Genomic DNA, 26346 nt, shown 5'->3' with positions numbered 1-26346 from the left:
TCTCTATAATGCCGGAGCGTCATCTTTAGCCTTCTCAGATATTTTAAGTTAACAGAGATGACATATGATAGATATTAACCTCTATTCAGAAGTTTAGACCCAACAAGATAGGAAGGATGTTTACTTCAAGTTTGCCAAATACAAATAACCAAATCACTATGAATGTAACGTTTACATAAGTTCTACTTGTCTCATGGTTCTTCCTGCTATATGTAGTTTATTTTATTCAAGTGTAATAATATAAATGTATATGTTAAAAAAGAAACATAATAAAATATTTAAAATAAAAAAGTACTATATAGAATGTTTTGTTTGCAAAATTGTATTAATAAAAATAGCTTGTCAGCTGCTTTTTTAAAAAATTTTACCAAATGAATGTTACCAATTAAGGAAAATTGCTTTTACTGAAGGACTCTCAACAGAGAATTCGTGATCAGCTTCCATCGTGGATTGATCAGGAAAGAAGCTGGGCAGTGGCAACATTGAAGGTATTTTCCTTAAAAAAACAATTAAGTAAAAACAACCCGTGCATGTGTTTTTTGCATATTGTATGTCAGTGCACATGTACAATGTTGCATATGGAAGTCAGGGGTGAATATTTTTATTTGTTTCTTGTTTTTTTTTTGAGACGAGGTTTCTTTGTGTAGCTTTGGCGGTCCTGGACTTACTTTATAGACCAGGCTGTCCTCGAACTTCTAGAGATCTGTCTGCCTTTGCCTCTCTGAGTGCTGGGATTATAGGTGTTCACTACCATGCTGAGCAAGGTTGATTATCTTTTCTTTTTTCTGAGACAGGGTTTCTCACTGAGCCCAGAGCCCAGTGAGTGACTAGACTGAGTGACCAGCAAGGACAAGGGACCCTCCTGTCTCCAACACCCAGAGCTAGAGTTACAGACACGTGTCACATGCCTGGCTTGTTGTGTGTGCTCTGGGGTTCTGAGCTCATGCTTGCAGAGGAGACTCTTTAGCCAGGGAGCCATAACTAGCTCCCATGGAAGGGAGTTCTATTCTGTTTTGGGGGATATTTTATTTTGTTTGCATGTTTTAGTTCTATTGACATTTTGTACGTGTAACTTATATTAGTTCTGATATTTCTGCAGTAAGGACATAAAATCTCTCTGTTTAAACTGCTGAGGAATTAGTGTGGTACCTCCCTCCTTCAGCTTATTGTAATTGCTCAGCCCAAAGTGTTGTGTTTATAAAGATGAAAGACAAGTGTTTTCCCTCTTTCTCTTTTTTGGCCCATTTTCCTTACAAGTATATAGTTCTATAGTAGCCCATGAAGAAAACAGTCAAGATGAGCAGCAGTTATCGATGGGTCCCTCTAAGCCATTCTGCAGACGTTTAAGATGGCTGTCTTATTACACAGTGCTGACGCCTCAGGACACAGCTGTGGTGATGGCACTGATTGAGCAGTGAAGCAGCTGGGAAAGTGGGGCGGGAGTCAAAGCTGCAGTTTCTTCTTCAGAGTCTGGGGCCTTTTACCACTACAGTATATGCCTTTTCCCCATAAGTTTTTATTGATAAAGTTAATATATATTTATATCATTTGTTATTCTCTTCATGCTTATTATAGGCCATTATAGTGTCAATAACTAGAGTTCCTTTGTTGACCTAACTTAAATCAACCTGCTGATCCTTTCCTTATGCCTATCTATAAACTTCATTGTGAAGTCTTATTTTACCAAGAACTCAGTATTCTGTTTGCTCAGAATTCTCTCATCTTCAGTGTCAGTAATCCATGATATCCTGTGCCATCTCACCATGACCTGGTTGAGAGAGGGTCCTAGTCAGTTCATCTAGTTAAAGTCTTTCCTTACCGCTGAAGTTTTCTCAGTAATTGTTTATTGTTTATTCTTGGCTATATCTATTGTATTTTCTGAGTCGTATTAAGCATTGAACTTGTGTATTTATATCTTCCTAGTGCAATAGCCTTAAATCAGACCTTCTCTTATAACTGAATTATTTTGTATTATTACAACTATAATACAGTTGTGGTTTTCTTTACTATCAAAGGAATGACAAATGTTTATTTTATCGAGTAAAAAAAACTTTCACGAACAGACTCACATTGTCAGTAACATACTGGAAAATTGCTATTTAATATTGTTGCACCACACAAGACCCACAGTCCTGGTCGTTTGGTCTGATGCCTAATGCATAGCCAGAGGACCCCCTGCCTGTGCTGCGTAGCCTACCTCAGAGTGCTTAGATGATGAGGGGGCAGTTGTGTTAGTACAGTGGTGTTAGGAGTGATGCCGCTTGTGCAAGTTGATGTTGAAGCTAATAGACAACTCTCAGATATCATCCCAAGTCTTAGGGTCATTTATTAAAACTGTTTAAGTTAAAGGTGTGTTAAATTGTATTGTTTAATTTTAGTTAGTTATATAATGACACAGTATCCTAACATTCTTCATACCTGAGTCTATCCATGAAGTTCTACAGTGCAGATGCAGTTCTTCCATGCAGATTTACACTTCATATTACTGTTCACATTCATATCATAGCCATAATACTACCCGTATTATCCATCCTTGGAACAAGTTGGGGAATAGAGAACACGGAAATGGGGAAATGAATATATTTAGTAAATCTCTGAGACGTGATATTGTTTAAGGTAAAATCTAAGAATTGAATAGATACATGTGACCTAGCAAGGTAGATTTGAAAATTTAGAGGCAAAAGAAACTATGGTCACATACAGATACATAAGCAAATATGTTTAGAGAAAACATGTTTTCTGAAGGATTTGCTGATGTTACAAAAGATCAGAGTTGGGCAGGAGGCAAAGCTCTTAAGGTGACTTTTATTTTAAAAGTTACACACACACACACACACACACACACACACACACACACACACACATTGTGGGGCAAGATTTCAGTATAGTACTGAGTTCATTTCAGAAACAAATGTGCACAGGTAGGAATTCAGGGGGTGAACAAGGAGACTTTGCTGGATGTGACTGTCCCCAAGAACCAACTGCAGCAAAAGAAGTAAAGACCTCTGGCTCCAGTCACTTTGCATGACTCTTGTTGAAGGTGATCAAAGGTGGCAGGGAGGAGTGAGATGGGAAACTCAGGGCGGAATGCTTGCTAAGCTGCTGTAGAAGGGTTTTGTAAAAGCTGCACAGAGAAAACTTGAAGCCTACCACTGAAACTGAAACCTAATTGAGATGGCCTCAGTGGCACCTCAATGGCAGCTTGTTTAGCATGATCATCCTCTTTGCTAGAGCTGTACTTGCAATTTAGCATGCCTTCAGCTCCTCTGTCCCTAGCACTTGCAATTGGTTTTGATGGTGGTGGACATAGCTAGGTACAAATGTCTTTGTGTACAGAAAATATTTCTTATGAATATTGGTTATAAATACTACCTACGGAGTGCATTAGTGGCTTTAATGTGGATGAGTTCACCATGCTGTTTCTGACCTTGAAAGATGAGGCAAACCATTATGAAGTAGGGAATAAGTGATAAGTATACATAGTATAGCTTTCTTTGGCTTTTGTAATTTTTATAAGGTATATTCATGTCTATAGTTGAAACTCCTAACATGTGCTAATTTCTACTTTAGATCTCTCTGCCCAGTCTCTACCAGACCCTCTGCTTTGACGATGTGGCACTTTGGCGCACTTACTATCATCACTCAATGTGTGAACAGGAGTTTCCATCAATTCTTGCAAAGAAAGTGTCCTTATTTCAGCAGGTAAATTTTAGTGTTATCCAAATGCAGAACAAAATCAAACTGTGATGTTTTTCTTGTCCTCAAGACGCTGTTTTAAGTAAAACATTTGCTCTTCATGTGGTATGTAACTTTCATCTACATGTGGCCCTCTTTTCTTTTTGAAAGGGCTCTCAGTTTATTTATTAAAATCGTTTTTCTTCATTAATTAATTTATTTGTTCATTTTACATCCCCATCACAGCCCAGCTCCCTCCTCTTCTTCTAGGCCCAGCCTCGCACTCACTTCCTCCATACTCCTCCCAGCCCCCCCCCCAGCTTCCAACCCTCCTTATTACATCAAGTCCTCTTTCCCTGAGACAAGACAAGGCAGCCCTGCTAGGGAAACAGCATTCAGAGGGAGGCGACAGAGTTAAAGTCAGACACAGCCCCCCCGCTCCAGTTATTTAGGGACCCACATGAAGACCAAGCAGCCCATCAGCTTCATATGTGCAGGCGTCCTAGGACCAGTCCGTGCATGCCCTTTGGTTGGTGGTTCAGTCTCTATGAGCCCCCTGAACCCAGGTTAGTTGGCTACATAGTCCTTCTTGTGGTGCCCTTGACCGCTCCAGCTCCCTCAATCCTTCCCCTAACTTTTCCATAAAGCTTCCTGAGTTCCATCTAACGATTGGCTGTTCTGTTATCTGCTGGGTGAAGCCTCTCAGATGTTAGGTTCCTGTCTGCAAGGACGGCACGTATTGTTAATAGTGTCAAGGGTTGCCTCTCTCGAATGGGGTGGATCTCAAGTTGGGCCACTCATAGGCTGACTGTTCCTTCAATCCCTGTCCCATCTTTTATCCCTGTATATCTTGTAGGCAGGATAAATTTGTGGGTGGGTTGGTGTTCCCTTCCTGTGGAAGAGCTTTCTGCTTTGGTGACTTTATCTAGACAGGACCCCGACATTTCCAAGTGGGTGCCCCCTGTACCTCTTGTTCTTCTCTCTGCCTTTGGTCCAAGTGGGATCCTGTGACAGGAAAAGAAGTCTTTTAAAATGCAACTAAACTATAAATGATATAGATTCTTCTTTTACTTATTTTAAAGAGTTGTATCTAAGGAGAGGATTTAATGTGAAGGAAAGGGAACTTTTAGAACTTCATTTCAAAAGAGGGTGGTGTGACCTCTGTGGGTGCCCTTAACTTGAGCTGGGCACAGGCTCTGAAAATCAGCACCCTGGGGAATGGTCCTCTTCCCTTGCGCTGTCCATTATGGACGCCAGTTCATTCTGTTTGCTTGTGCAGTGAATGCTATCTCAGTAGATGTGCTAAAAAAACAGCAAAACATCCAGAAATGAACATTTACACATCAAAGGAATGTTATAGATACACAGGACTCAGCAGAAATAGAGTTCAGATGTCAGTCAGGCTACTGCCAGATGCCACATGTTTACCCTGCCATCTTCACAGACATCGCGACCTTTCTGGTATCTTGAAGACTTACCTTGCTCACCTCTGCTTACCTTATATGACTGCCTTAAGGAATTTTTGACACAAAATAGAAGTCTTGGTTCATACCAATTGTGACAGTTTCAAGCATAGTAAATGCTATGCAACGTGCTTACTCACGTATTTCTGTAAACATTAATTAGTAATCATTGACTATTGTTTAGTCAATGCTGCTGAGAAACACCTATTTACAAGATTCTGCATTTTGTTTTAGGTTCTTGTAGTTCAGGCCCTACGACCAGACAGACTGCAGAGTGCCATGGCTCTATTTGTCTGTAAGACTCTGGGTAAGTACAGCCATTTTCAAAGTCTATACCTTTGACCTGGATGACTTCTTTTGAGCTTAAATCTCATTTTATGCTAACTATATTATATGCTAATTATATTATACTCAGTGTTTAATTAAATTTAATACATAATTGACATACTATGATAAAAATATTTAAAATTATTTTCTTAAGAAAGTTTTTTTTTATTTCTATGTTATCAGGGTTACAAAGAAGGCATTCAAATATTGGCAAATTGTAGATACTACCTCAGGCTCAATTAGAAAAAATTCACAGCTACAATAAGATATATTTAGATACTATACCCTTAAGAAATATAGCCTTCAAAATTAGTAATTTTTAGTATATCTAAAACAAAATATTGTCAATCTATTTGCTTTTCAGACTATAGTTTTATTTTATCCTTTCATAGAGAAAGAATTAAAAGAATTAAAAAATAATCACCCATCTGGAAATAATTCCATTTCTGTAAGAAAATTTAGTAAAAATCATTAAGCATGAGAATAGCTGGTTGCCATGGTGCACACCCAAAATCCCTGCCCTTGGAGCTGGGATTCTAGGCTCCTGTTAGCAACTGTTTGTCTGTTGCTTCTATGAATGTCTAATAGCACAAGTTTAATACAATTGGCACAGGCATTAGATCCTAGCATCTAATCAACTTCTCAAGTTACAAGTTCTCAAATTTATTTCTCTCACCCTATCTCCCTTATGGTTTACTTGCAAATATTTTAGGTTCTAACTCCAAAATTTATTCTGAGTTTGTTTACTTTACTACTACAACTTAAGTAAATTGTTAGCATAATGTCACCTCAGCTATCCCTCAGCTTTCATTTGTTTTTTTGTGTCTTCAGAGTTTTTCCAGAATCCACTTGTCTCATCCCTGCCCACTACTGCCCCCTTTCTTAAGTCACTGTGGTGTAAGTGAGGTGGCTGCCCTCAGACGTCTGTCTTCTTCACCTTCAGTTGTTCCAACAGCAGCTAGGTTGTCATGGGACAAGTTAAGTCATGTGACTTTTTTGTGAAGCCCCTGGTGGCATCGCTCTTCCCAAGCATCCTCACAGTGTCATGTGCTCATTGAAGCCCCTGGTGGCATCTCTCTTCCCAAGCATCCTCACAGTGTCATGTGCTCATTCTGCTCTCCCTTCAGACTCATGCTCCTCCATGCACACCCTGGTCCAGCCAGTGAGTCTGCAGCCACTGTGCTTCTCAGTCAGTTTTACCTCATTGTCTCCCCTCAGCTTTGTTTGATTTTTACATGAAGATTTCCCTCATCGTTTTGGAAAAATTGCATCTCATCCTTCTGTCTTTCTTATATTGGTTTTTTTTTCTCTAGCTGCATTAACATCTGACATTTTGTTACTTGCTTATTAGTTGCTTGCTCTTTTAGCTACAACGTATGCCACAGAAGGCACAGCTTTGTCTTTCACTATGTTCTCAATGTCCTAAGAAGCTTATAGAACATACAGGCACTTAAACCAGGGCCTGCCCTTCTTCTTGGTTTTCCTTGTTGTTTTGTTGGGTTTTGTTTTTGGTCCCTTCTCTCTAGAAGCTGTACAATCTGAAACCTACATGAATTTTTTTTTTTATAAAGTCTTTTTAAATTTTTTTCTTTTCGTTTCACTTTATGTCCCTGTCATGGCCTCCTCTCACCTCTCCTCCCTGTCCAGCCCTCATACCCTCTTCCTCCTTTCCCCTTCCCCTTCTCCTCAGAAAAGCGAAGCCCTCCTCTACCAAACTACCCCAGCTCATCAAGTCAAATCTGCACTAAACACATCCTCTTCCACTGAGGCCAGACAAGGCAGCCCAGCTAGGGGAAAGTGGTCCAAAAGCAGGCAACAGAGTCCATGTCAGAGACAGCCCCCTCTCCAGTTACTGAGGGACCCTCATGAAGACCAAGATGCCCATTAGCTACATATGTGAAGGGGCCTAGATCTGATCCATGCATGCTCTTTGGTTGGTGCTTCCGTCTCTGTGGGCTCCATGGTTCTTAGTTGACTCTGTTCTTTTCCCCTCTTATAGAGTTCTTTTCCCCTCCGGGTCCCTCTGTCCTTCCCCCAACTCTTTCACAAGACTTCCTGAGCTCTGCCTAATGTTTGGCTGTGGGTCTCTGCAACTGTTTCAGTTCGCTGCTGGGTGGAGCCTCTCAGAGGACAGCTATGCTAGGTCCCATTTGCAAGAGTAGCTGAGTATAGTTAATAGTGTCAGGGATTGGCTCTCTCCCGGGTCTCAGGGTGGGCCAGTTGCTGTTTGGCCCTTCCCTCAATCTTTGCTCCATCTTTGTCCCTGCACACCTTGTTGGCAGGGTAAATTTTGGGTTCAAGGTTTTGTGGGTTGGTTGGTGTCTTATTCCTTCCACTGAAAGTCCTGCCTGGAAATAGGAGGTGACCACTTCAGTGTCCATGTCCTCCACTGCTAGGAATGTTAGCTAGAGTCAGCCCATATCCTCCCAGGCGCCTACCCCGAGCGAGTCTCCAGCTTATCCCAGAGATGCCCCTGCCTTCGGTTTCCTTTTCTCTCTATCCCTCTAACCTCCTCTTCCCACATCTGACCCCACCACCACCTCCCTCCCCACATCGTCTCGTATCCAGTTCGCTCTGCTTCCATTCCCTCTGTCTATTCTATTTCCCCTTGAATCTGAATGAGACTCAGGGAGGGCCTCCCTTGGGACTTCCTTGTCACATAGCTTCTGTGGGTCTGTGAATTGTACTGTGGGTATCCTATGGGTGCTATAAGTGAGTGCATACCATGTGTGTCTTTCTGGGTCTGGGTTACCTCACACAGGATGATCCTTTCCAGTTCCACCCATTTGCCTGCACATTTCATAATGTCCTTGTTTTTAATAATATTCCATTGTGTAAATGAACTACATTTTCTTTATCTATTCTTTAGTTAAGGAACATCTGGGTTGTTTCCAGATTCTGGCTATTATGAAAAAAGCTGCTATGAACATAGTTGAGCAAGTGTCCTTGTTGTATGGTGGCGCATCTTTTGTATATGTGCCCAGGAGTGGCATAGCTGGGTCTTATGGTAGAGCTACTCCCAGTTTTCTGAGAAAGCACCAGATTCCCAAAGTGGTTGTACAAGTTTGCACTCCCACCAGCAATGGAGTCGTGTTCCTCTTTCTCCGCGTCCTTGCCAACATGTTGTATAAAATCTTTAAAATCTTCTCATAATACACAGAACAAAATCCAGATTCCTCACTAGAGAGATGGCTCAGCACTTAAGAGAATATGCTGTTCTCGCAGAGGGCCCAGGTTCAGTTCCAGCGCCCACACCAGGCAGTTCAAGGTCCTGAAACTCCTTCAGTAGTTATTTCACAAGAAAGAGTCTTGATTGTGTTTTGACATATTTTTACCACTAAGTATACGCCCATTATGGTAATCTCAGGGGATACAGAAATGATGATGATGATGATGATGATGATGATGATGATGATGATGATGAGATAAAGCACATGTTACTCTGTCATTAATGTGTCTGCCAATATCTTTCTAATTTTTCACACACACTGGTGTATATACTTTACAGTGTGGAGTTTGCTTGCCTATCCTATCTAAGAACCACGTTTGCCCCCAGTAATTTGTCTTTTACCACAACATTTTTATAACTTCAATTGCTTTTTAAAGCTATTAGAAATTCTCATCCAGACTTCTATTTTTTAAATGTGGTGTCTTCCCTGAGTCTTTACACAGCATCAGCAGCTGCAGTGGGTGTCTTTGTGTGTGCTTCTGTACTGTAAACGGCATTACTTCTTAAGTGTGGAAATCTTAGTTGTGAAGTGAGTCAAGATCATGCATATTTTAAAAATTTTTATTTGTTTTACTAAATAAAACTATATTTAGTGCAGTTGTCTTAAAACATTTGTTTGAATTTTTTAAGACATAAATGAAATTACTCTTGAACAGATGTATTTCTCTTCTCTTCCTTTTTTGTTTGTTTGTTTGTTTGTTTGTTTGTTTGTTTTTCTTCAGTCTCCTGTAGTCCAGGCTGGCCTTGAACTATGAAGCTGGGAAAGACCTTACTTTTGGATCCTCCTGTCTCCACCTTCTTATTGTTGGCATGCACCACAACCCTTGTTTAATACAGGTACCAGGAATAGGGCTTAGGACTTAGGCGTGGCAACCTCTGTCTCCGCTTAACTACATCCCCATCCTGAAGAAATATATTTCTTCATACATTACAACAAGTACAAAACATTTTTATTAGTTCTCAAAAGTGTGTGATTAATGACAGTGTAAAATTAGTTAAGCATAAAATTTGTAAAATATGCCTCTAGATTAAGTTCATTAGTCTTAAGTGACCGTTAAGGCTAAACTTCACTTTGTAATAAGAACAACTGTCTCTGAGAATTCTGTCATCCTCGTGGGTTGCTGTAGTGAGGTGCAGAGGAGGGTGAGGGCAGTGCATTAGGCATCTGTCCACACTTACTGTCCCCTTGGCCTTGTCACTGGCACAGAATTCCTGTTTGAAAGTGTTCACTGCATGAGTCTTAAAGACTGTCTTGTCCGTTTCACTCATTTCTCCTCTGGAGACATTTGGAAACGCTAGTTGCTTTTATGTTCATTCTGCCGGATGTTACAGCCTCCCAACCTCCGCTATTTTTATATTTCTGTGCCATATTATTTTGCACATTAGCTTTTAATGGAAGTGACCATTTTCAACTTTAGATAATGCATTATGGATAAAAGCTATTTACATATAATAGGAAATGTATTATTCCTATTAGGACTTTAGTCTCTCTCTCTCTCTCAATGATTTATTTTTATTTTAATTTGTTAACTTTACATCCTGATTGTAGCCCCTTCCCTCATCTCCTCCTGGTTCCACCTCCCTTCTTCATACCCTCTCCCTCCCTCCCCTAGTCCTCAGAAAGGGGAACCCTCCTCCCCTAGCATCTGACCTCAGCCTATCAGATCTCATCTGGACTGCCTTTCCTCTTCTTCTGTGGCCTGACAAGGCAGCCCAGCATGGGGAAGTGATCTGCAAGTGGGTATCAGAGTCCATGTCCGAAGTAGTCCCTACTCTCCATGTTATGGGGCCCATATTTGAGTAGGACTTTAGAGTTGGCTCAGGGCTATGGAGTAGGAAAGTCCAGGTGAATTGTTTGAATGCACTTGGCTCTTAGTGTCTGGGTACCTTTGGGCAAGACATTCAACTTCTTTTGAATATTAGTTTTCTTTCACAAAAAATGAGCATTATGTTTGTTTGTTAAGGTTCTTATGTGATTTACATAGCAGGCAAATATACTGCTTGGTGTAATGCTTAACACAGTGGGTGGGGATACATGGAATCTAGGATAATGATCTTAGATTACTTGGCTCCAAAGTACTTGGTTGTTTTACAGTGGAGGAGGGCAGAGCACAGTGCCTGTGAGTGTCAGGGCCTCTCAGAGATGAAGGCTGCTTTGCACCTTCCCTTTGACTTACTAACACTGGTGCCGGAAGAAAGAGCTCTCAGGACAGAAGGAGTGTTTGCTTGGATGATTTGCAATTTTTAGTGTTTTTCAAGTGAAAGAGAATTATACCACTTTCCCCATGCCTTTTCTTCCCTATATTCCCTCTCCTTTTCCCAAATACCACTTTTGTCTTCTCCACACTCAGTTACATAGCCTTTTCTCTTTGGTTATTATTATTATTACATGGATATGTGTTTTGACAGACACACACACACACACACACACACACACACACACACACACACACCCTGATGAGTCTGTTTTGTTGTCTCTGCATTGGATAACCAGTAAGGGAGCTCATTCCGTAGGAGAAGCTCACTCTCTTTTTTCAGCAGTCATTAGCTGCCTATACTTCTTTACTTAGGAGTGGGACTTCATGAAATCTCTCCCGTGCACATTAACTTGCCCACTAATAGTATCATTGTTTGATCTTGGTTATGCATCCCTTACTAGGAGAGACTGTTTCATAGCCAACTTCCTGATATTCTGGCGCTTGTGATCTCTCTGCTGATCCACAGTTCCAGGAGCTGTCATGCAAATGTATCTGTTGGAGCTGAGCTCCCAGTGACCCCTTGCTATCTGTGTTGTGCCTAGTTGTGGTGTTCTGACGTGGTCTCTTTTTGATGGTGGGTGGTAGATACACTCATCCAGGAGATTGCTCATGGACCTTATGTAACTGTTTTTAGTATATTTTCTAATGCATGTTGCTTTTTCTTCTTTAATTTCTGTTGTATGTATTTTAGGGTTGAAGGAGTTATCTCCTCTTCCTCTGAATCTCAAACGTTTATACAAGGAGACGCTAGAAATTGAGCCCATTTTGATAATAATTTCTCCGGGAGCTGACCCTTCTCAGGAACTTCAAGAACTTGCTAATGCTGAAAGGAGCAGCGAGTGTTATCACCAGGTGTGTAGAAACTGCTCACTGTTTTTACATTGTTGTTCCTGTACTTTCCATGCTAGATTCTAGATCCTATCAGTGAAATGGGCAATTAAAAAAAGTGTATGGCAAGCCAAAAGTTCTCCATATTCAGAACTCAAGGAATCTCTCAGATGAAATTAAGAATCTTGAGATTAAAAAACCATTGAGTTACCCAGATTAGCCCAGTGAAGTCACAGTGTGTTTATAAAGGGAGGCAGGGATTGAGTGTGAAGGTAGAGGGTTTGAAGAGGAAGGCAGAGGGCAGCGAGGGCACAAATGGTTCATTGCCCTGATTTTAGATTAGCACAACCTCTGACTTTTTTAAAGTTCTAAGATAACTTGAGGGTAAGGTACTAAATAATGTGTTTACTTGTTGGAGCACAATAGGAAATGAATACATTTGATTAAAATTTGAGAGTGACTGTGAAAGTTTTAATTAGCTGCTTTTATAACAAATGCAGTGATGTTTTCCTAAATGTCCAGTGACTTAAAAGCAAAGAAATGCATAAAATATTTTGAACAAAATCTTTCCAATGACATGCTGTTTTTCTTGAGGATTACATTTTGTTCATTCATATCATCTTTCAAATCAACTTGAATGCAGGTTTGAAAATGAATTTATAGTTTATTGTCAATTTTTAGAAAGTTAATCAATCTTGTTCATTAAAAACACAATGATGCAATAGTTTGAACAGAGCCCCTGGGCCCTGATCCATCACTTGGTGGGGAGCTCTGGTGGCACTCAAAGAAAGACTAAGCAGGCTACCAAGATGAGACTTGATAGCCTATGACCATAAAGTAGGGGAGGAGGTCCCCCTCAGTCATTAGACCTAGGGGAGAGGAATGGGGTGAAAGTGGGAGGGAGGGAGGAATGGGAGGATACAAGTGATGAGATAACAATTCAGTTGTAATCTGAATAAATTAATTAAATAAAAAGAAAAAACCACAATGATGTGAAATTCAAATACTTCATACCCATTAAAACTTAAAAAGTACAAATTCTGCCAGAGCTACCCTGGTTGGCTGTAGAGTTTCACTGACAACCCTTGGGCTTTCCATGCAGTTCCTTGTGGGTAGATAGCATGTTCATTAGTATGGTAGGCATGCATGTGTAGTAAAGAGTCAGGAGCCCCTTCCACAGGCTGGACCTATGATCAGTGACTTTGACAGGAAGATTAATCTACACACGTAAAGTATGAGGTGATGTTTCTAGAAAACATGATTAATTCTTGGTGTTTGTTTATGAATTTTCTTAAAAACTTTATTATAAAGTCACTTGTGGAGGTTTAGAAATTATCATCGTTAATCTCTGACAATGTTATATTAGAATGTTCTGGCAGATATTTTTCACTGGGGTTTTTGTCTTTGTAGGTTGCCATGGGTCAAGGTCAAGCTGATTTAGCAATTCAGATGCTAAAAGAATGTGCCCGCAATGGAGACTGGCTCTGTTTGAAGAACTTACATCTCGTGGTATCTTGGCTTCCTGTTCTGGAGAAGGTAGTTTCTTAGTTAGAATTTCTATTGCTGTGAAGAGACATCATGACCATGGCAACCTTTACAAAGAAAACATTTCAGTAGGGATGGCTTACTGTTCAGAGGTTTAGTCCATTGTCGTCATAGCAGGAAACATGCTGGCATGACAGGGTGCTGGAGAAGGAGCTGAGAGTCCTACGTCTGGAGTAGCAGGCAGCAGGAAGAGAGAATGAGAAACTGGGCCTGGCTTGAGCATCTGAGACCTCAAAGCTTACCCTCAGTGACACACTTCCTCCAACAAAGCCACACCTACTCCAACAAGGCCACACCTCCCAATAGTGCCATTCCCTATGGGTCTATGGGGCCATTTTGTTCAAACCACCATAGGTAGCTTGAGGTGGAGGAGGCACAAGCACCTGGAACATTTCAATGAATAATCTCCAAGCTGTATCAGTATTCAAATGACATGTGCCTTTATATTTAGAAAAGTTAGTGCTTGATAATAAATAATTGTAGGACTATTATTTTTTTTGAAAAATATGTGTGCCAACAAAATTTATTTTTTAGTAGGAAGTCTACAAAATTCTATTCTTTTAAGGGGTGGCTAAGGGAAGCTAAGAAATGATTTATTAAGATTGACAGAAGAGCATAGTAAATTTTTACAGAAGAGAAATAGAAGACGCTATGATGGATTGCAGAAGATCTGTTTATACCATTACTTTATGCTCATGTTTTGTTATCTGTCTCCGGAAATTACAGAGGTTTTTTAGGTGCTTAAGGAAGCTAAAATGTAAACTGAAGGAAAGGTAAACTTAGAGAAGCTAAAATGTTAACTCCCAGGAGGGAAATGATCTTAAGACAGAACAAGTTGGTTGCTATGTTTTAAATGAAAACTCAGTTAAAAGTCTATTACTCAATTAAGAAAGATGGTCTGCTCTTGGGAGAGAGAACTGCAAAGAGAGATTCTCTTGAAGGCTGAGTAGAATGAAGCTAACTGTAGACAGAAGATGTATCATGGGTGATTGTAGCAGCACAAGAGAGGCACATGGTGGAGACGTGCACGCTGAGCAGATGGGATGAAGAGATTCTTTGACAATATTGGGAGGACCAGTCAGGGCAATGCTGGGAAATAGATTTAGATGACTCAAAAAGGGTTAGGATTTTTTTTTTTTAAAGATTCATTTACTATAGTGTTTTGCCTGCATGTACATCTGCACGCCAGAAGAGGGCATCAGATCTCATTATAGATGGTTGTGAGCCACCATATGGTTGCTGGGAATTGAACTCAGGACCTCCGGAGGAACAGTAAGTGGGCTTAACCTCTGAGCCGTCTCTCCAGGCCAAGGGTTAGGATTTAAAGAACCGGAGAAAGGTTCTTAATAGAGGGGTTCGTAATTAATATTGAGTTTAACTGGCAGAGTAGTACACTAAATAGAATCAAACGGGACAGTATATGAACCCTGCCCTTGTATCAGTGTGAGGTGTTCATATGTGTACAGTCCTAATAAATTGGCATTTATAGCACCTGGTGCTGCACAGATAAATCTGTGATTTAGCCAGTGTCTGAACTGAGGAACTTAGGCTTCTGTTACTTGTAATAAATAGAAGTCATACATTCAGAACTAAAACTCTCAATATTCATGTAATTGTTTCCATAGAAAACACTAGTATTTAAAAATACATGATTCATATCTAACAGCTCACATATATTTTAGAGTATAAAGACCAGGAAAGTCCTACTTTATGTTCTAAAAAGCTGAGAGACACTGAATCAGCATAATTGTAGTTAATGCCTTGGGAGCAAATCTTAACTAGGACTTTTTGAAACATACACAGTAGATGATATTCCAAATGTTGAAAAACAATTATTTCTTTTTTCAACATTTACAATAGTGTAAATCCATCCAAATAAAAAATGTACCATTTCTCTTTTATTTTGTATATGTAATATTCTGTATTTTTAAAAAATTTTTAGCAAGAACAATGTTCTTATGGCAGTGCTTTTGCTGGTTTATGTCATCTTGCATCTTGACTTTACATTTTATATGACACTGATAATGAATGTTAGGCTTGTGCAAAATTGTATTAATTTTTTTCTTTCACTGTCTTTTAGAGCAACCAGGATTTTCCGTTTGCTTTATTTTTAACAGGGTCTCATTTTGTATCCCAGACTGCCCTGTAATTTGATCACTCGAGTAGTAGGTACTTGTTGAGTATATGAGTTGATGCCAAGGTTGGTGTGGAAGCTGGTTCCATGCAGCAATTCTAGAGACAGAGCGCACTGCTACATACTGCTGGACGATGAGTGTGTGCGTTCCTTGGCACTGCTAAAGTCTTGGGACTGAGGTAGCAAGGACTGGAGACGATCTTCTACCTAAACATGGTGCTTAGATTATGTGGTAACAAGCAAGAAGTTATCCAGTTACCAAAAGGAGCATACCAGGAAGGGAGAGTGCATTGAGTAAATGACTTAAGCCTGTAATATGAAGGAAGGGCCGGGGTAGATGAACTTGTATGATGCCCTTTAATATTGACTTTGCAGGGCACTGATAACATTGCATAACTGTTAAAATGGAAATAGAAGCAATGGAGCCATGAGGCCTGAGTCTAATATCTATAGCTGAAGTTCACTTTTCATTTATTGTATGACAAAGGGAAATGTGTGTATATATATCTATGTGTGTTGAAATGTCTTTTTATTGATTTGTAAAAAGGAATTGAATACTCTTCAGCCTAAAGAAACCTTCCGCCTGTGGCTCACTGCAGAAGTTCATCCCAACTTTACCCCTATACTACTCCAATCAAGTCTGAAGATAACATACGAGGTAGGATGATTCAGAATCCCACTCTTAGGTATAGAAAAACAATAATCTATACATTGCCTTCTAACATTATGGAAAAAACTGTTAGTCAACACTATAAAACTTTCCTTTAATACTTTTATGAGGTATAAATTATATGAACAGCATGAGATAATAGAAAAAAGTTTTAATGTTATTTCTAAAAAACAGGAAAAACAACAACAACAAAACTCCACGATACAAAATTTACCATCAAAACCAGTTTTTGGATCACCTGGTAATTCTGTGTTTGACTTTCTGAAGAGCCTTTGTGCTGTTTCCCACAATGCTGTCCTAGTGATTATATTTCCACTGATAATAATGCTCAGGTCTCGGTGTCCTTGCAGCATCTATCTGTAGTGACCTCATGGTGGTCATCCTGAGCCATGTTAGGGATCAATCCTTGGGAGTTTGCTCTGGGTTTCTGTGATGACTATTGGTATTTGCATTGCCTCATGCTTATTGAACATTTGTGTATTTTCTCTAGAGAAATGTTGGAGGTGTTTCCCCTCTTTTAACTGGATGGTTTTGTTGTAGATAGAGCTCTGCAACCACATTTGCCTACCCATAAAGCTCCCCAGGATTCAGGCAAATCCATCATATGTGCCACATGTGAAATTATGTGTATTTATAAAGGACTTCTGCAACTTCCGAGTCACCATAATAGGTTGAGTTAAAGGCTTAAAGACCACTAAAGGAAAAACATCTTTTGCAGTCATTTCGTACCCTTCCTTTCTCCTGTTAGCATTCCATATCACACTATATTACCAATGGCAATTTAGTTTGATAAACAAGAAAATTTTAATGACTATGCGAAATTTACTTGGTTATTTTGAATACTTTTGGTGAAATAGATTTATTTAATTTGAAAATGCTATGTATTAGCAAGTAATATGAACTATTTGGTTAATGGTTTTAGGCTAGTTTTAAATTTGTGCACTTTGCAGTAACAAAATTATATTCAGCTTTTGGAGAAAAACTTCCTTTATTAAAAAGAATGTGTGTTGATACAGATTGACTATATGTATAGTTTTAGGCAATAGGAAATCTGTTCATATTTTATTCTTTCAGTCACCTCCAGGTTTGAAGAAGAATTTGATGCGTACTTATGAGTCTTGGACTCCTGAGCAAATTAGCAGAAAAGATAACCCACGCCGAGCTCATGCTCTTTTTAGCTTAGCATGGTTTCACGCTGCCTGTCAAGAAAGAAGAAACTATATTCCACAGGTAATTATGAGCATGTTATGATATAATATAAGCCTTATATTTATTAGGCTATTTTTATAACTTAGTGTATAAAGGTATGCTTATGTCATAATTTGATTTATGACTCAAGTTAGTTTCTAATCTAGTATATTTTTTTTTTTGTTACTTTTCTATTCTGTATAATGTATGGCTATATGCTTCAAATGCCATTGAGCTAGTATGGGAAAGCTAGCCTATGGCCAATAGCAGTACTCACTGAGCATCAGACACCACTCTTTCTCGTGGTGTATATGTTAGCAGACACCTCAGACTTCAAAAATTAAACCTCCATACATGCTTCCTTAAGAATAGCTTTAGTAAAAGGCCTTGACCCTATCCTGCTTTCTCAAGTTAGCATTCTAGGAATTGTTCTTAGTGATCCTGTGCTCACTTTTCTCCTCAGTTCATTGTTAGGTACTGTTCCACCTTATAGTGTAACCCCAGTGTCTGTAGGCTGGAGTGGGTGGGAAGCTTGGTGACAGGAGTCGGATTTTGTCTCTTGGTCACATGCTAATCCCTTCCCAGCCTGCTGTTCTTCAGAGCGTCATATATTCTGCAGACTCCAAAGCCATTCTCTATCAGTCTGCCTTATTATTTCCACTTCCACTACAGTCTGGTTCAAACACGTTAATGTCTTCCAGAAGTTTTCATACATACTTACTTTTCTATCCATCATCTTTTCCCATGGGCTGACTGTCCCTACCTCCTGGATTGGGTCAGATCTTTTTCATGTATGTGGCAAGTATCTCTTAACATCAAACTTATATAGATATGCTTTACATATATTTGAGTTGTTCTACATTCTCCTGGAAGCTACATGGAAACAGATTAGCATTTGGATTTATTCTTACATGCATGGAATCTGATCTGCAATGAACATCTAAGAAATATTTTTTTTCTGGTTAATCAAACATCCATTCCTAAATACTAACATCACCCAATTTTTAAAAATTTAGTTTGAACTTATTTTATTTTGTAGTTAGTATAGTTAATGAAAACAACATAGAAATTACATTGATATTTTATATTATTTCTGTTTTAGGAATGTTTTTACATAAACATCATAGCTGTTAGGTAACTTCCATAATACAAATGAATATACAGAAACAACATGTTTTTAGGACTTATTTTGGCATCATTTCTGTTTTCATGTTTGTGGGTGATATGTATATTTCTGAAGTATAAAGAGATAGGAAGTATATTAACGTGCATATGGGATATAGCTAGATAAATACATATCAACTTGTACTCTGTCTACACCTACATACATTAGCGATAGCAATGGAAGTAGACGTACAAAGTCAGTTTCATGTCTCTGAGGTCAGTAGGTTTCTTAAAATACTACTTTAAATATATAATGTGTTAAAAAATAAATAAATATATGATGTGGTGTTATCTGAAGATTTTAATTTTTAGTACATGTGAATGTTTTTCTTAAATTTTTTTGAGAATAGTAATGTATAGACGCATGTCTTTGGTTTTACTGTGTCGTATATTTGTTTTAATAGGGTTGGACCAAGTTTTATGAGTTTTCTTTGTCAGATCTCCGGGCTGGATACAACATCATTGACAGGCTCTTCGAAGGTAAGCAACGAGACTGGACTTGCACTGCCATTCATGACATGGTTTTACAGAAGGGCTTTAATTCCTATCACAAGTTGTGAGGTTTGCTATGGACTTGGTATTTTAATGTCCTGCTGTGCCTCAGTTCTCTGAAGGCTCTCGGGTTGATACAATGCATAAGAATTCTGGCTTACGTGTAGTTTTCAGGAAACAAGTTTAGAAACAGGTTGCATTCATTGTGTGGCCTACAAAGTTTTCAGGCTTAAGTGAGTTGTTCCGTTCTCTTACTAAGTAATTAATATTCTGGATCGCAGCACTGAGGGCTGGCACTAAGGATTTGCAGAGTCCTTTTGGAATTCCTAAGTAAGCCTGCTGAAGCAATGCAGACATGAAACTCGTTTCTTCACTCCATGTAGCCAGTTGGCCTTTGCTTTCCTTGAAGCCAGTAGTAACCAGATTCCTAGATTCTATTGTGCATTGATGAGACAAGGGGACAATGGGGCCTGGATCAGAGAGCAGCTTCAGTTGATAGAATCTAAACTTAGATGCTCCAATTTCAACTCATACGTCCTGTCCCCACATCCCACCAGCCTTGCCGTCCTGTCCAGCTGCTGTATACCAGGTGCCCCTATTTCAGTAGATGATGTCACCATTTGTGCTCTGTTTCAAGCTCCAGGCCTATGAATCTCTTTCTCAGATCTCCTGTGCTTTGGCAATTTTTTCTTTCTATTTGCACGTCACATTCTGCGTATCTGTCTTACAGTGTTGGCAGTGTGTGTGTCTTCTTTTCTAGCCTGCTTTGCTTTCCCCCTCTGGAGCATCTTTTTTTTCACACTGTGCATGGTGTGAAAGCTCCATCCTTAAGCATGTAGCCATGCTTGGGCTTCCTGTCGTCAGACACAGATGCCGTTCACCCTGCAGGTGTCCATAGGTACCGCTCTCCCCTGAAAGGCTCTTGTCTGTCAGCCCCTCAGCAGAGAACTTTCTCTCCTCCACAACAGCCTTTCCTTGGCAGTACATTCGAAGGAGCTTCTGTTACCCATGGCCCCTTTCTGCCTTATTGTTGTAACACACTAGAACTGCCCAACAGGCTCCTCCTGCTTGTGTGCACGTTAGTGAGTATGAAATGTGTGCGCTGTGAATCGAGACAGAGTGCTCTGTGCGTTTGTTGTCGTACCTGGTTTCCGTCTTTTCCTACATTGCAGTCTACAGTGTGGTCCATGTGAAAAAGTGTCTGTCCTGTGCTTAGTACCTGCACGCTGACATCTGTCCTGTGTCCAGTGGAGGCATTAGACATTGGTCTGCAACTTGTTTTTACACAAGGCTAAGGATAGATGCCGAGGATGGGAAAACCACATGGTCAGTTAGCCTCTAACACACCTACTGGGTAGATTTCAGGCAACCACAGCAGTTGTTGTATATCTTTTTTCATAATTTCTCTCTTTTTTAACTTGAACAAATTTTGTTTGATGAAAAAGTCTAAAAGAAAAACAATATTTTTAAATATAAATTTTCTCCAATCTATTCCATGTGTTGGCATTTCTCATTTATAAGTGGAACATCAGCTCTTATTTCTGCATCCTTTGGTGACTTCCCTGGTCGGGGTTGCCGTGATGACTGAATCAGTTGGTGAATATGAAGGCAGAGTGGGAAGCGGGGTCATGGTGAAGTGTCTTCTGCTTTTTTAGTAACTGTCGACAGTGAGGGTTCAGCTGGGCAGTTTCTCTTTCCTCTGCTGTGTGGGCAGCCTGACTCTGCAGAGGGCACCCTGAAGCAGGTGTGTCTTGAGGCGTAGAGTAACACTGCCATCAGTTCCTGTGCCTGTCTCTGAACTTTATAGTGGTGAAATAGCAATGGGAAGGAGAAAAATGTCAGTATATGAAATAAACAGTAATAGCAGACCAGTCCTGGTAATGATGTTAATTGACTATTTGAAATAAAATTATGTTTGGCACAGGTTTTCCCAAGGGGGTTCCAAATTAATTATGTATTGCTATGTGGTTGGAAAACAAGATGGCCTGTTTACATTCCACATTTGAGGATTTTGTGATTTCCTCATTATGGTGACCCAAACTCCTAGATTTTAGCTGTCATATCCATAACTTGATTGAGTTGATAAGTGTAAAATCATTAGAAAGACAATCTTCACTAAATATTTAATGATTATTTGAAGAATTCATTAAGATATATTTAATATATTGCCTTATACTAGTGATTAAATAATATATATATATATTTTTACATTTTAAAGTAAAATTAAAAGGAAGGGAAAAGGCAGAGGATGGAAAGGGGCACTGGGAGGTGCTGCCCTCTGGACATGACATAGTTCCTGTGCCTGGGATGCACAGCAGCTTTTGCTACTATAAGAACAGGCTGTAAAGCATCCCAGCATGGGTGGAGTTGATGATCTACAGGCCTCAGGCCTTATGGGGGGCTGCCGGCAGTTTCTTGAGGAGGGAAAATCATTCTTTCTTGGGGGTATGGCCAGTTGTAGGATCCCCATGTGGCAGTGAATGGCCTCTGCCCGTGTGTGTATGTGTAGCACTAACTGGACTCCGTAGTTTACCAAAGGGGAAAATGACATAAAACTGGGGAGGGGTCATGTTGGGGAGCTAGAAGGAGAAAACAGAGAAAATATAATCAGATTTTATTGTATACCTATATGAAATTATGGAGAATAATGAAAATATTATTAAAGTAAAATTAATAAAAATATCTGTTTTACTCATAGGTACCAAAGACGTACAATGGGAATTTGTACATGGCTTACTTGAAAATGCCATTTATGGAGGACGTGTAGATAACTATTTTGACCTCAGAGTTCTTCAGTCCTACTTGAAGCAGTTTTTTAATTCTTCAGTAACTGATGATTTAAACCAAAGGAATAAGAAAAGCAATTTTCTGTATTCCATATCTCTCCCAAACACCTGCAGCATTTTGGTAGGTAGAAGTAATGATTTCCCATGCATTTCCTGTACCTGCATACACATGCATCACATGATGAGTACATCACCAGCTCTCCAAACATACAAATAATTGCAGTGCAGATTGTTTGTTTTGGCAATTACTGATTGCCTGATTCCTAGAACTTGCATCAATAAAAGCGTGGGTGTTTTGGGGAAGCCAATTGGCCGTTGTGACTGTAAGATAGTATATAGGCAAATGTGGGAGAAAGGTGCCAAGGGAGACTCACAGAATGCTGGCTTCTGGTTAGAGCTGCGGTGGGAGATGCACCACTTCCTGACATGCCGAAGAATATGAGACAGCTTTTGCTTTAATAGCTGCCTGCCTTCAGTTTGTGACGCATGGGTATGTGGAACAGTTCTAACCAGTTAGAAAGCTATTCATTCATCTGTGCCTAACCACAACAGCTTTGCACATGTGTTTATTTTAGCAAGGTGGAGCTTTTGAATGGCACTCACCTTTCCCATGACATGTGCTAAATATCGCCCATAGAAATCAACTGTGGCTGCTTTACCATAAGCTTGTGTTGTATAAATGCCACCTTACTTCTCGCTACAGGAGGTACTGTGGCGTTTCTTCATGCATTACAAAGATAAGTGTATGTGTTTGATTATATAGCACTCATTTTGTGATATTTTTCAAAAATATTCATTTGAAAAAGAACCAAAAGCTTAAAAAGCAATGTTCAAGTTATTACTTATTGGATATATTTTCTGTTGCTGGTGGCAGTTCCGCTTGAGCTGCGTGTCCTTATTTACCTATTCACTCAGCAATGTGCATTGCCCACTGTGCAGTGGCAGCACCGTGAATAAGGGCTACAGTGCCATGCTTACTTTCTGGTAGTTGAACAGCAGAGCAGATAACAAATGCGTGTGTTTGCAGGTGATATCCCCCAACAAGCCTTTGGGTTACAATGCTTGAAATTTATTTTGAATGATAAAATTCATGTAGAAGTGTTGCCCGTGGTAGCTGTGTTCAGCAATGGCTTTTATATGTTAAGCCACTCACAATCTCAAGGCCGCACACATCGTGACCCAGTCAGATGCCCTGATCCTGGTTCCTTCTAGTTACTCCTTGTTTCACAAAAGAGACTTTGTACTGAATTCCAACACATAATCTTTGTGTAAATGGCAGCATACGATAGACTCTCTTTTGTGTGTCTGTGAGGACATGTGACAGCCTCACTGCTAGTTAGCAAGTCAATCTGGGAAGACAGGTGCCTCCAACTAGTCTAGGTGAAAAGACTTTACACGTGTTTTGGGGCCTCTGGGCCATATCTCCAGAGACATAATCTGGAATGAATCAAGTGTTTAACTTTCCAAACGGGTAGTAGAGGACGGGAGGGGCTGTCATCAGGATGTAAAGTAAATAAACGATTATAAAACAAACAAAACAGAAGTGTTATAAGACTCACAACAGTCTTTGTTCAGCTTTCCATCTGATGGCATTAGAGGCCACATTCCTCAGAGGGATGACAATATGCCCCTGTGACTGCAAATATGTACACGATCCTTTGTGTTATAACTGACAACAGGAGGAAATCGGCAGTCGCAGAGTGTCAGAGGACCTCAGAGTCCTGGGCTTTCTGTAATCAAACTGTTTTCTTGCAAAAATTCTTGAGGGGCAGCTGCCAAGGATGATACAGAATGAAAAGAAGTCAGTGCTTGTTCAGCAGGTCCAGATGCACACATGCGTATGATAGCTTATGTAGCGTTCCTCTGTGAGACAGGTTCCCAGCTTTGGACCAAAATGAATACATTTCTTCTTCACCTGCCCTTGATTTTTCATCTAAAATTAGAGGTAGATGAGTGTTGGGCTGATGCTGCGGAAGCTAAGGCAGTCCTCAGAGTGGTCCTTCATGTGAAATCATAGGGTTGTCAGTGTGTGTCAGCACATTTCACAAGTTACAGAAGACAGGAGCGTGGGCAGACTGCATGACACTGTAAAGAATACCAGATTATGCTTTCAGGTTTCAGGGTTTCTCCGAGGTTTCACTTCTAAAATAAAAGCAGGCAGTGATTGTTGAAGCTGAACCCTGCTGCAGGTGGGCCCTTGGCTCCCTGTGGAAACTATAACTCCCTAAACACATCCACACAACATCTTACACACAGTAGGCAGATCACTGATGCATGCTGGGGTGAATCCACTCAGTCTCTCTGTATATAAGGAGGTGGAACAAGAAAATACACCATAAATAGTTGATGCACAGAGGAATATTAGTGAAAATACTTTCTATAGATGCTCAGGAAAACACTGATGTCTAGCAAATATAAAATGTGAGTACCTATTCAGTAGTTTGTCCAGTGTCCACTATTGGTGACTTCTGTGGGTGTAAATCTTCCTGTGGTGATCAGCTCTTCCTTCTTTGTTTTTTGTTTTATTGTTGTTTAATTTATTTTTAATTTACATATTCACTTTACATATTGACTATAGCCCTCTCCCTCCATTTCTCCCCGCTCCCCACCAGTCCACCCCAGCACATCAAGTCACATTGGGACTGAGCTCATCCTCATCCACTGAGGCCAGGCTAGGCAGCCCCGGTAGGGGGACGTGATCAAAAGCAGGCAACAGAGTCCATGCCGTAGACCAAAGAGCGTGCATGGACTGGACCTAGGCCCCTACACATATGTAACCAATGGGCAGTTGGATCTTCATGTGGGTCTCTCAGCCCTCTCTTTTTTACCTGCAGGACTATCGTGCTGTCATCGAGAAGCTCCCAGAGGATGATAAACCCAGCTTCTTTGGTCTGCCTGCCAACATTGCTCGCTCATCTCAGCGCATGACCAGTTCTCAGGTGAGACAGAGCAGGCAGCTCTTAGAAAAATGTTGCTGTGTGCCTGAAGACAGCATAATTGTACTCCTTAGAATGTTACAAGCTTTTATTTTACTTAATGCAAAGCACTCTACTTTTACCTTAAGTTTTAAAGATGTCAAATGATTTTATCTTAGTATATTTTCTAAAATTAGTGAAATAACACTGAACTCTACCAATTCATTAAAATATTTGATATATTCCCTGGAAAGATTTTATTATGATTACTTTGAATGTAACTTGTGTGAGTAAACTTGCTCCCAAATGTCATATTGTTATAACATACAGGGTACAAATGCATATTCTTCTTTTCTGTACTGTCTTATAAGAGATAGGCATTTTATATGAATTCATGGTTGGATATTATATAACTTCAGTGTTTGAAATCATGAAGACACAAATTGTTACTAAATGTTACTTTCTATGGCTGTGACAAAATGCCTGAGGACTGCATTAAAGAGCAAAGATCTTCACAGGTTTCAGGCTGTTGCTTTTAAGCATCTGGCAAGACAGAAGCATGGTAGAAGGGTGTGGCAGAAGAAGGCTTCTAACCTTGTGGGAGCCAGGAGGAAGCAGGAAGGAGAGGAAGGAGAACAGAGAAGTATGAGACAAAGCTTATCCTCGAAGATCACACTACTATTTGATTCTTTGCTCAGCTAGGCCCCACCTCATAATACCTACTGCACTGCAATTCCATAGGTGGTAACTTCCTCCTGGTCCACTGACTTGTCAACACGACATTCACTGTGAGACTGGACCTGTACACTGAACCACACTACACAGAAACAACATATATTTAGGTTCTATGTAGTTGCCACTTGTCGATTTGAATAGCTTCTGTTTATTGATCTCACTGTGCCTGAAGCATTCTCAATGGTGTGTATCCAGGAGCTTATTTACAGCTTATAGATTCTTTCTAATAGGAACCTTTACTTTTCTCTTTTAACAAATGGGGTTTTATGTTGAGGTCTTTAATCCACTTTAGTTTTGTACAGGGTGATAAATATTGATCTATTTACATTTTTTACAAGTAGAATCCAGTTAGACTAGCACCATTTGTTGAAGATGATCTTTTTTTTCCATTGATGGTTTTAGCTTCTTTGTCAAAAATCAAATGACCATAGGTGTGTGGATTTATTTCTGGGTCTTCATTGGTCATCTGGTCTATTTCTGTGCCAGTACCATGCTGTTTTTATTACTGTTGCTCTATAGTACAACTTGAGATCAGGGATGGGGTTTCCGCCAGCAGATCTTTTATTGTACAGGATTGTTTTAGCTATCCTGGGTTTTTTGTTTTTCCATATGAAGTTGAGAATTGATCTATCAGATATTGTGTTGGCATTTTGATGGGGATTGCATTGAATCTGTAGATTGGTTTTTGTAGGAGGGCCATTTTTAATATGTTGATTTTCCAAATCCATGAGCATGGGAGATCTTTCCATTTTCTGTTATCTTCTTCAGTTTCCTTCTGTAGAGACTTGAAGTTTTTTTTAACACAAGTCTTTCATTTGTTTGGTTAGTTTTACACCAAGATACTTTATAGTATTTGAGACTATTGTGGAGGGAGTGGTTTCCCTAATTTTTTCTCAGCCTGTTTGTCATCTGTACACAGGAAGGCTACTGACTTTTT

The 26346-nt window shown here is 39.8% G+C and overlaps 1 protein-coding gene across 1 annotated transcript in view; it reads left to right on the top strand.

Moving 5' to 3' along the window:
- Window positions 1–26346, top strand: part of DYNC2H1 (dynein cytoplasmic 2 heavy chain 1) — a 181813-nt gene that overhangs the window by 119099 nt on the left and 36368 nt on the right. Inside the window, exons 73-82 of the mRNA XM_084783098.1 lie at window positions 411–488; window positions 3571–3702; window positions 5373–5445; window positions 11644–11804; window positions 13191–13316; window positions 16007–16117; window positions 17204–17359; window positions 18886–18961; window positions 21672–21880; window positions 24594–24698. Coding sequence (XP_084639224.1) covers window positions 411–488; window positions 3571–3702; window positions 5373–5445; window positions 11644–11804; window positions 13191–13316; window positions 16007–16117; window positions 17204–17359; window positions 18886–18961; window positions 21672–21880; window positions 24594–24698 — 1227 coding nt within the window. The remainder of the gene's footprint in view (window positions 1–410; window positions 489–3570; window positions 3703–5372; window positions 5446–11643; window positions 11805–13190; window positions 13317–16006; window positions 16118–17203; window positions 17360–18885; window positions 18962–21671; window positions 21881–24593; window positions 24699–26346) is intronic.

Source organism: Acomys minous (genome assembly GCF_964271855.1).
Source record: "Acomys minous genome assembly, chromosome: 5".
Lineage (NCBI taxonomy): Eukaryota > Metazoa > Chordata > Mammalia > Rodentia > Muridae > Acomys > Acomys minous.
The sequence above is the reverse complement of the archived record's forward strand: the minus strand, read 5'-3'. Positions and strand labels throughout refer to the sequence as shown.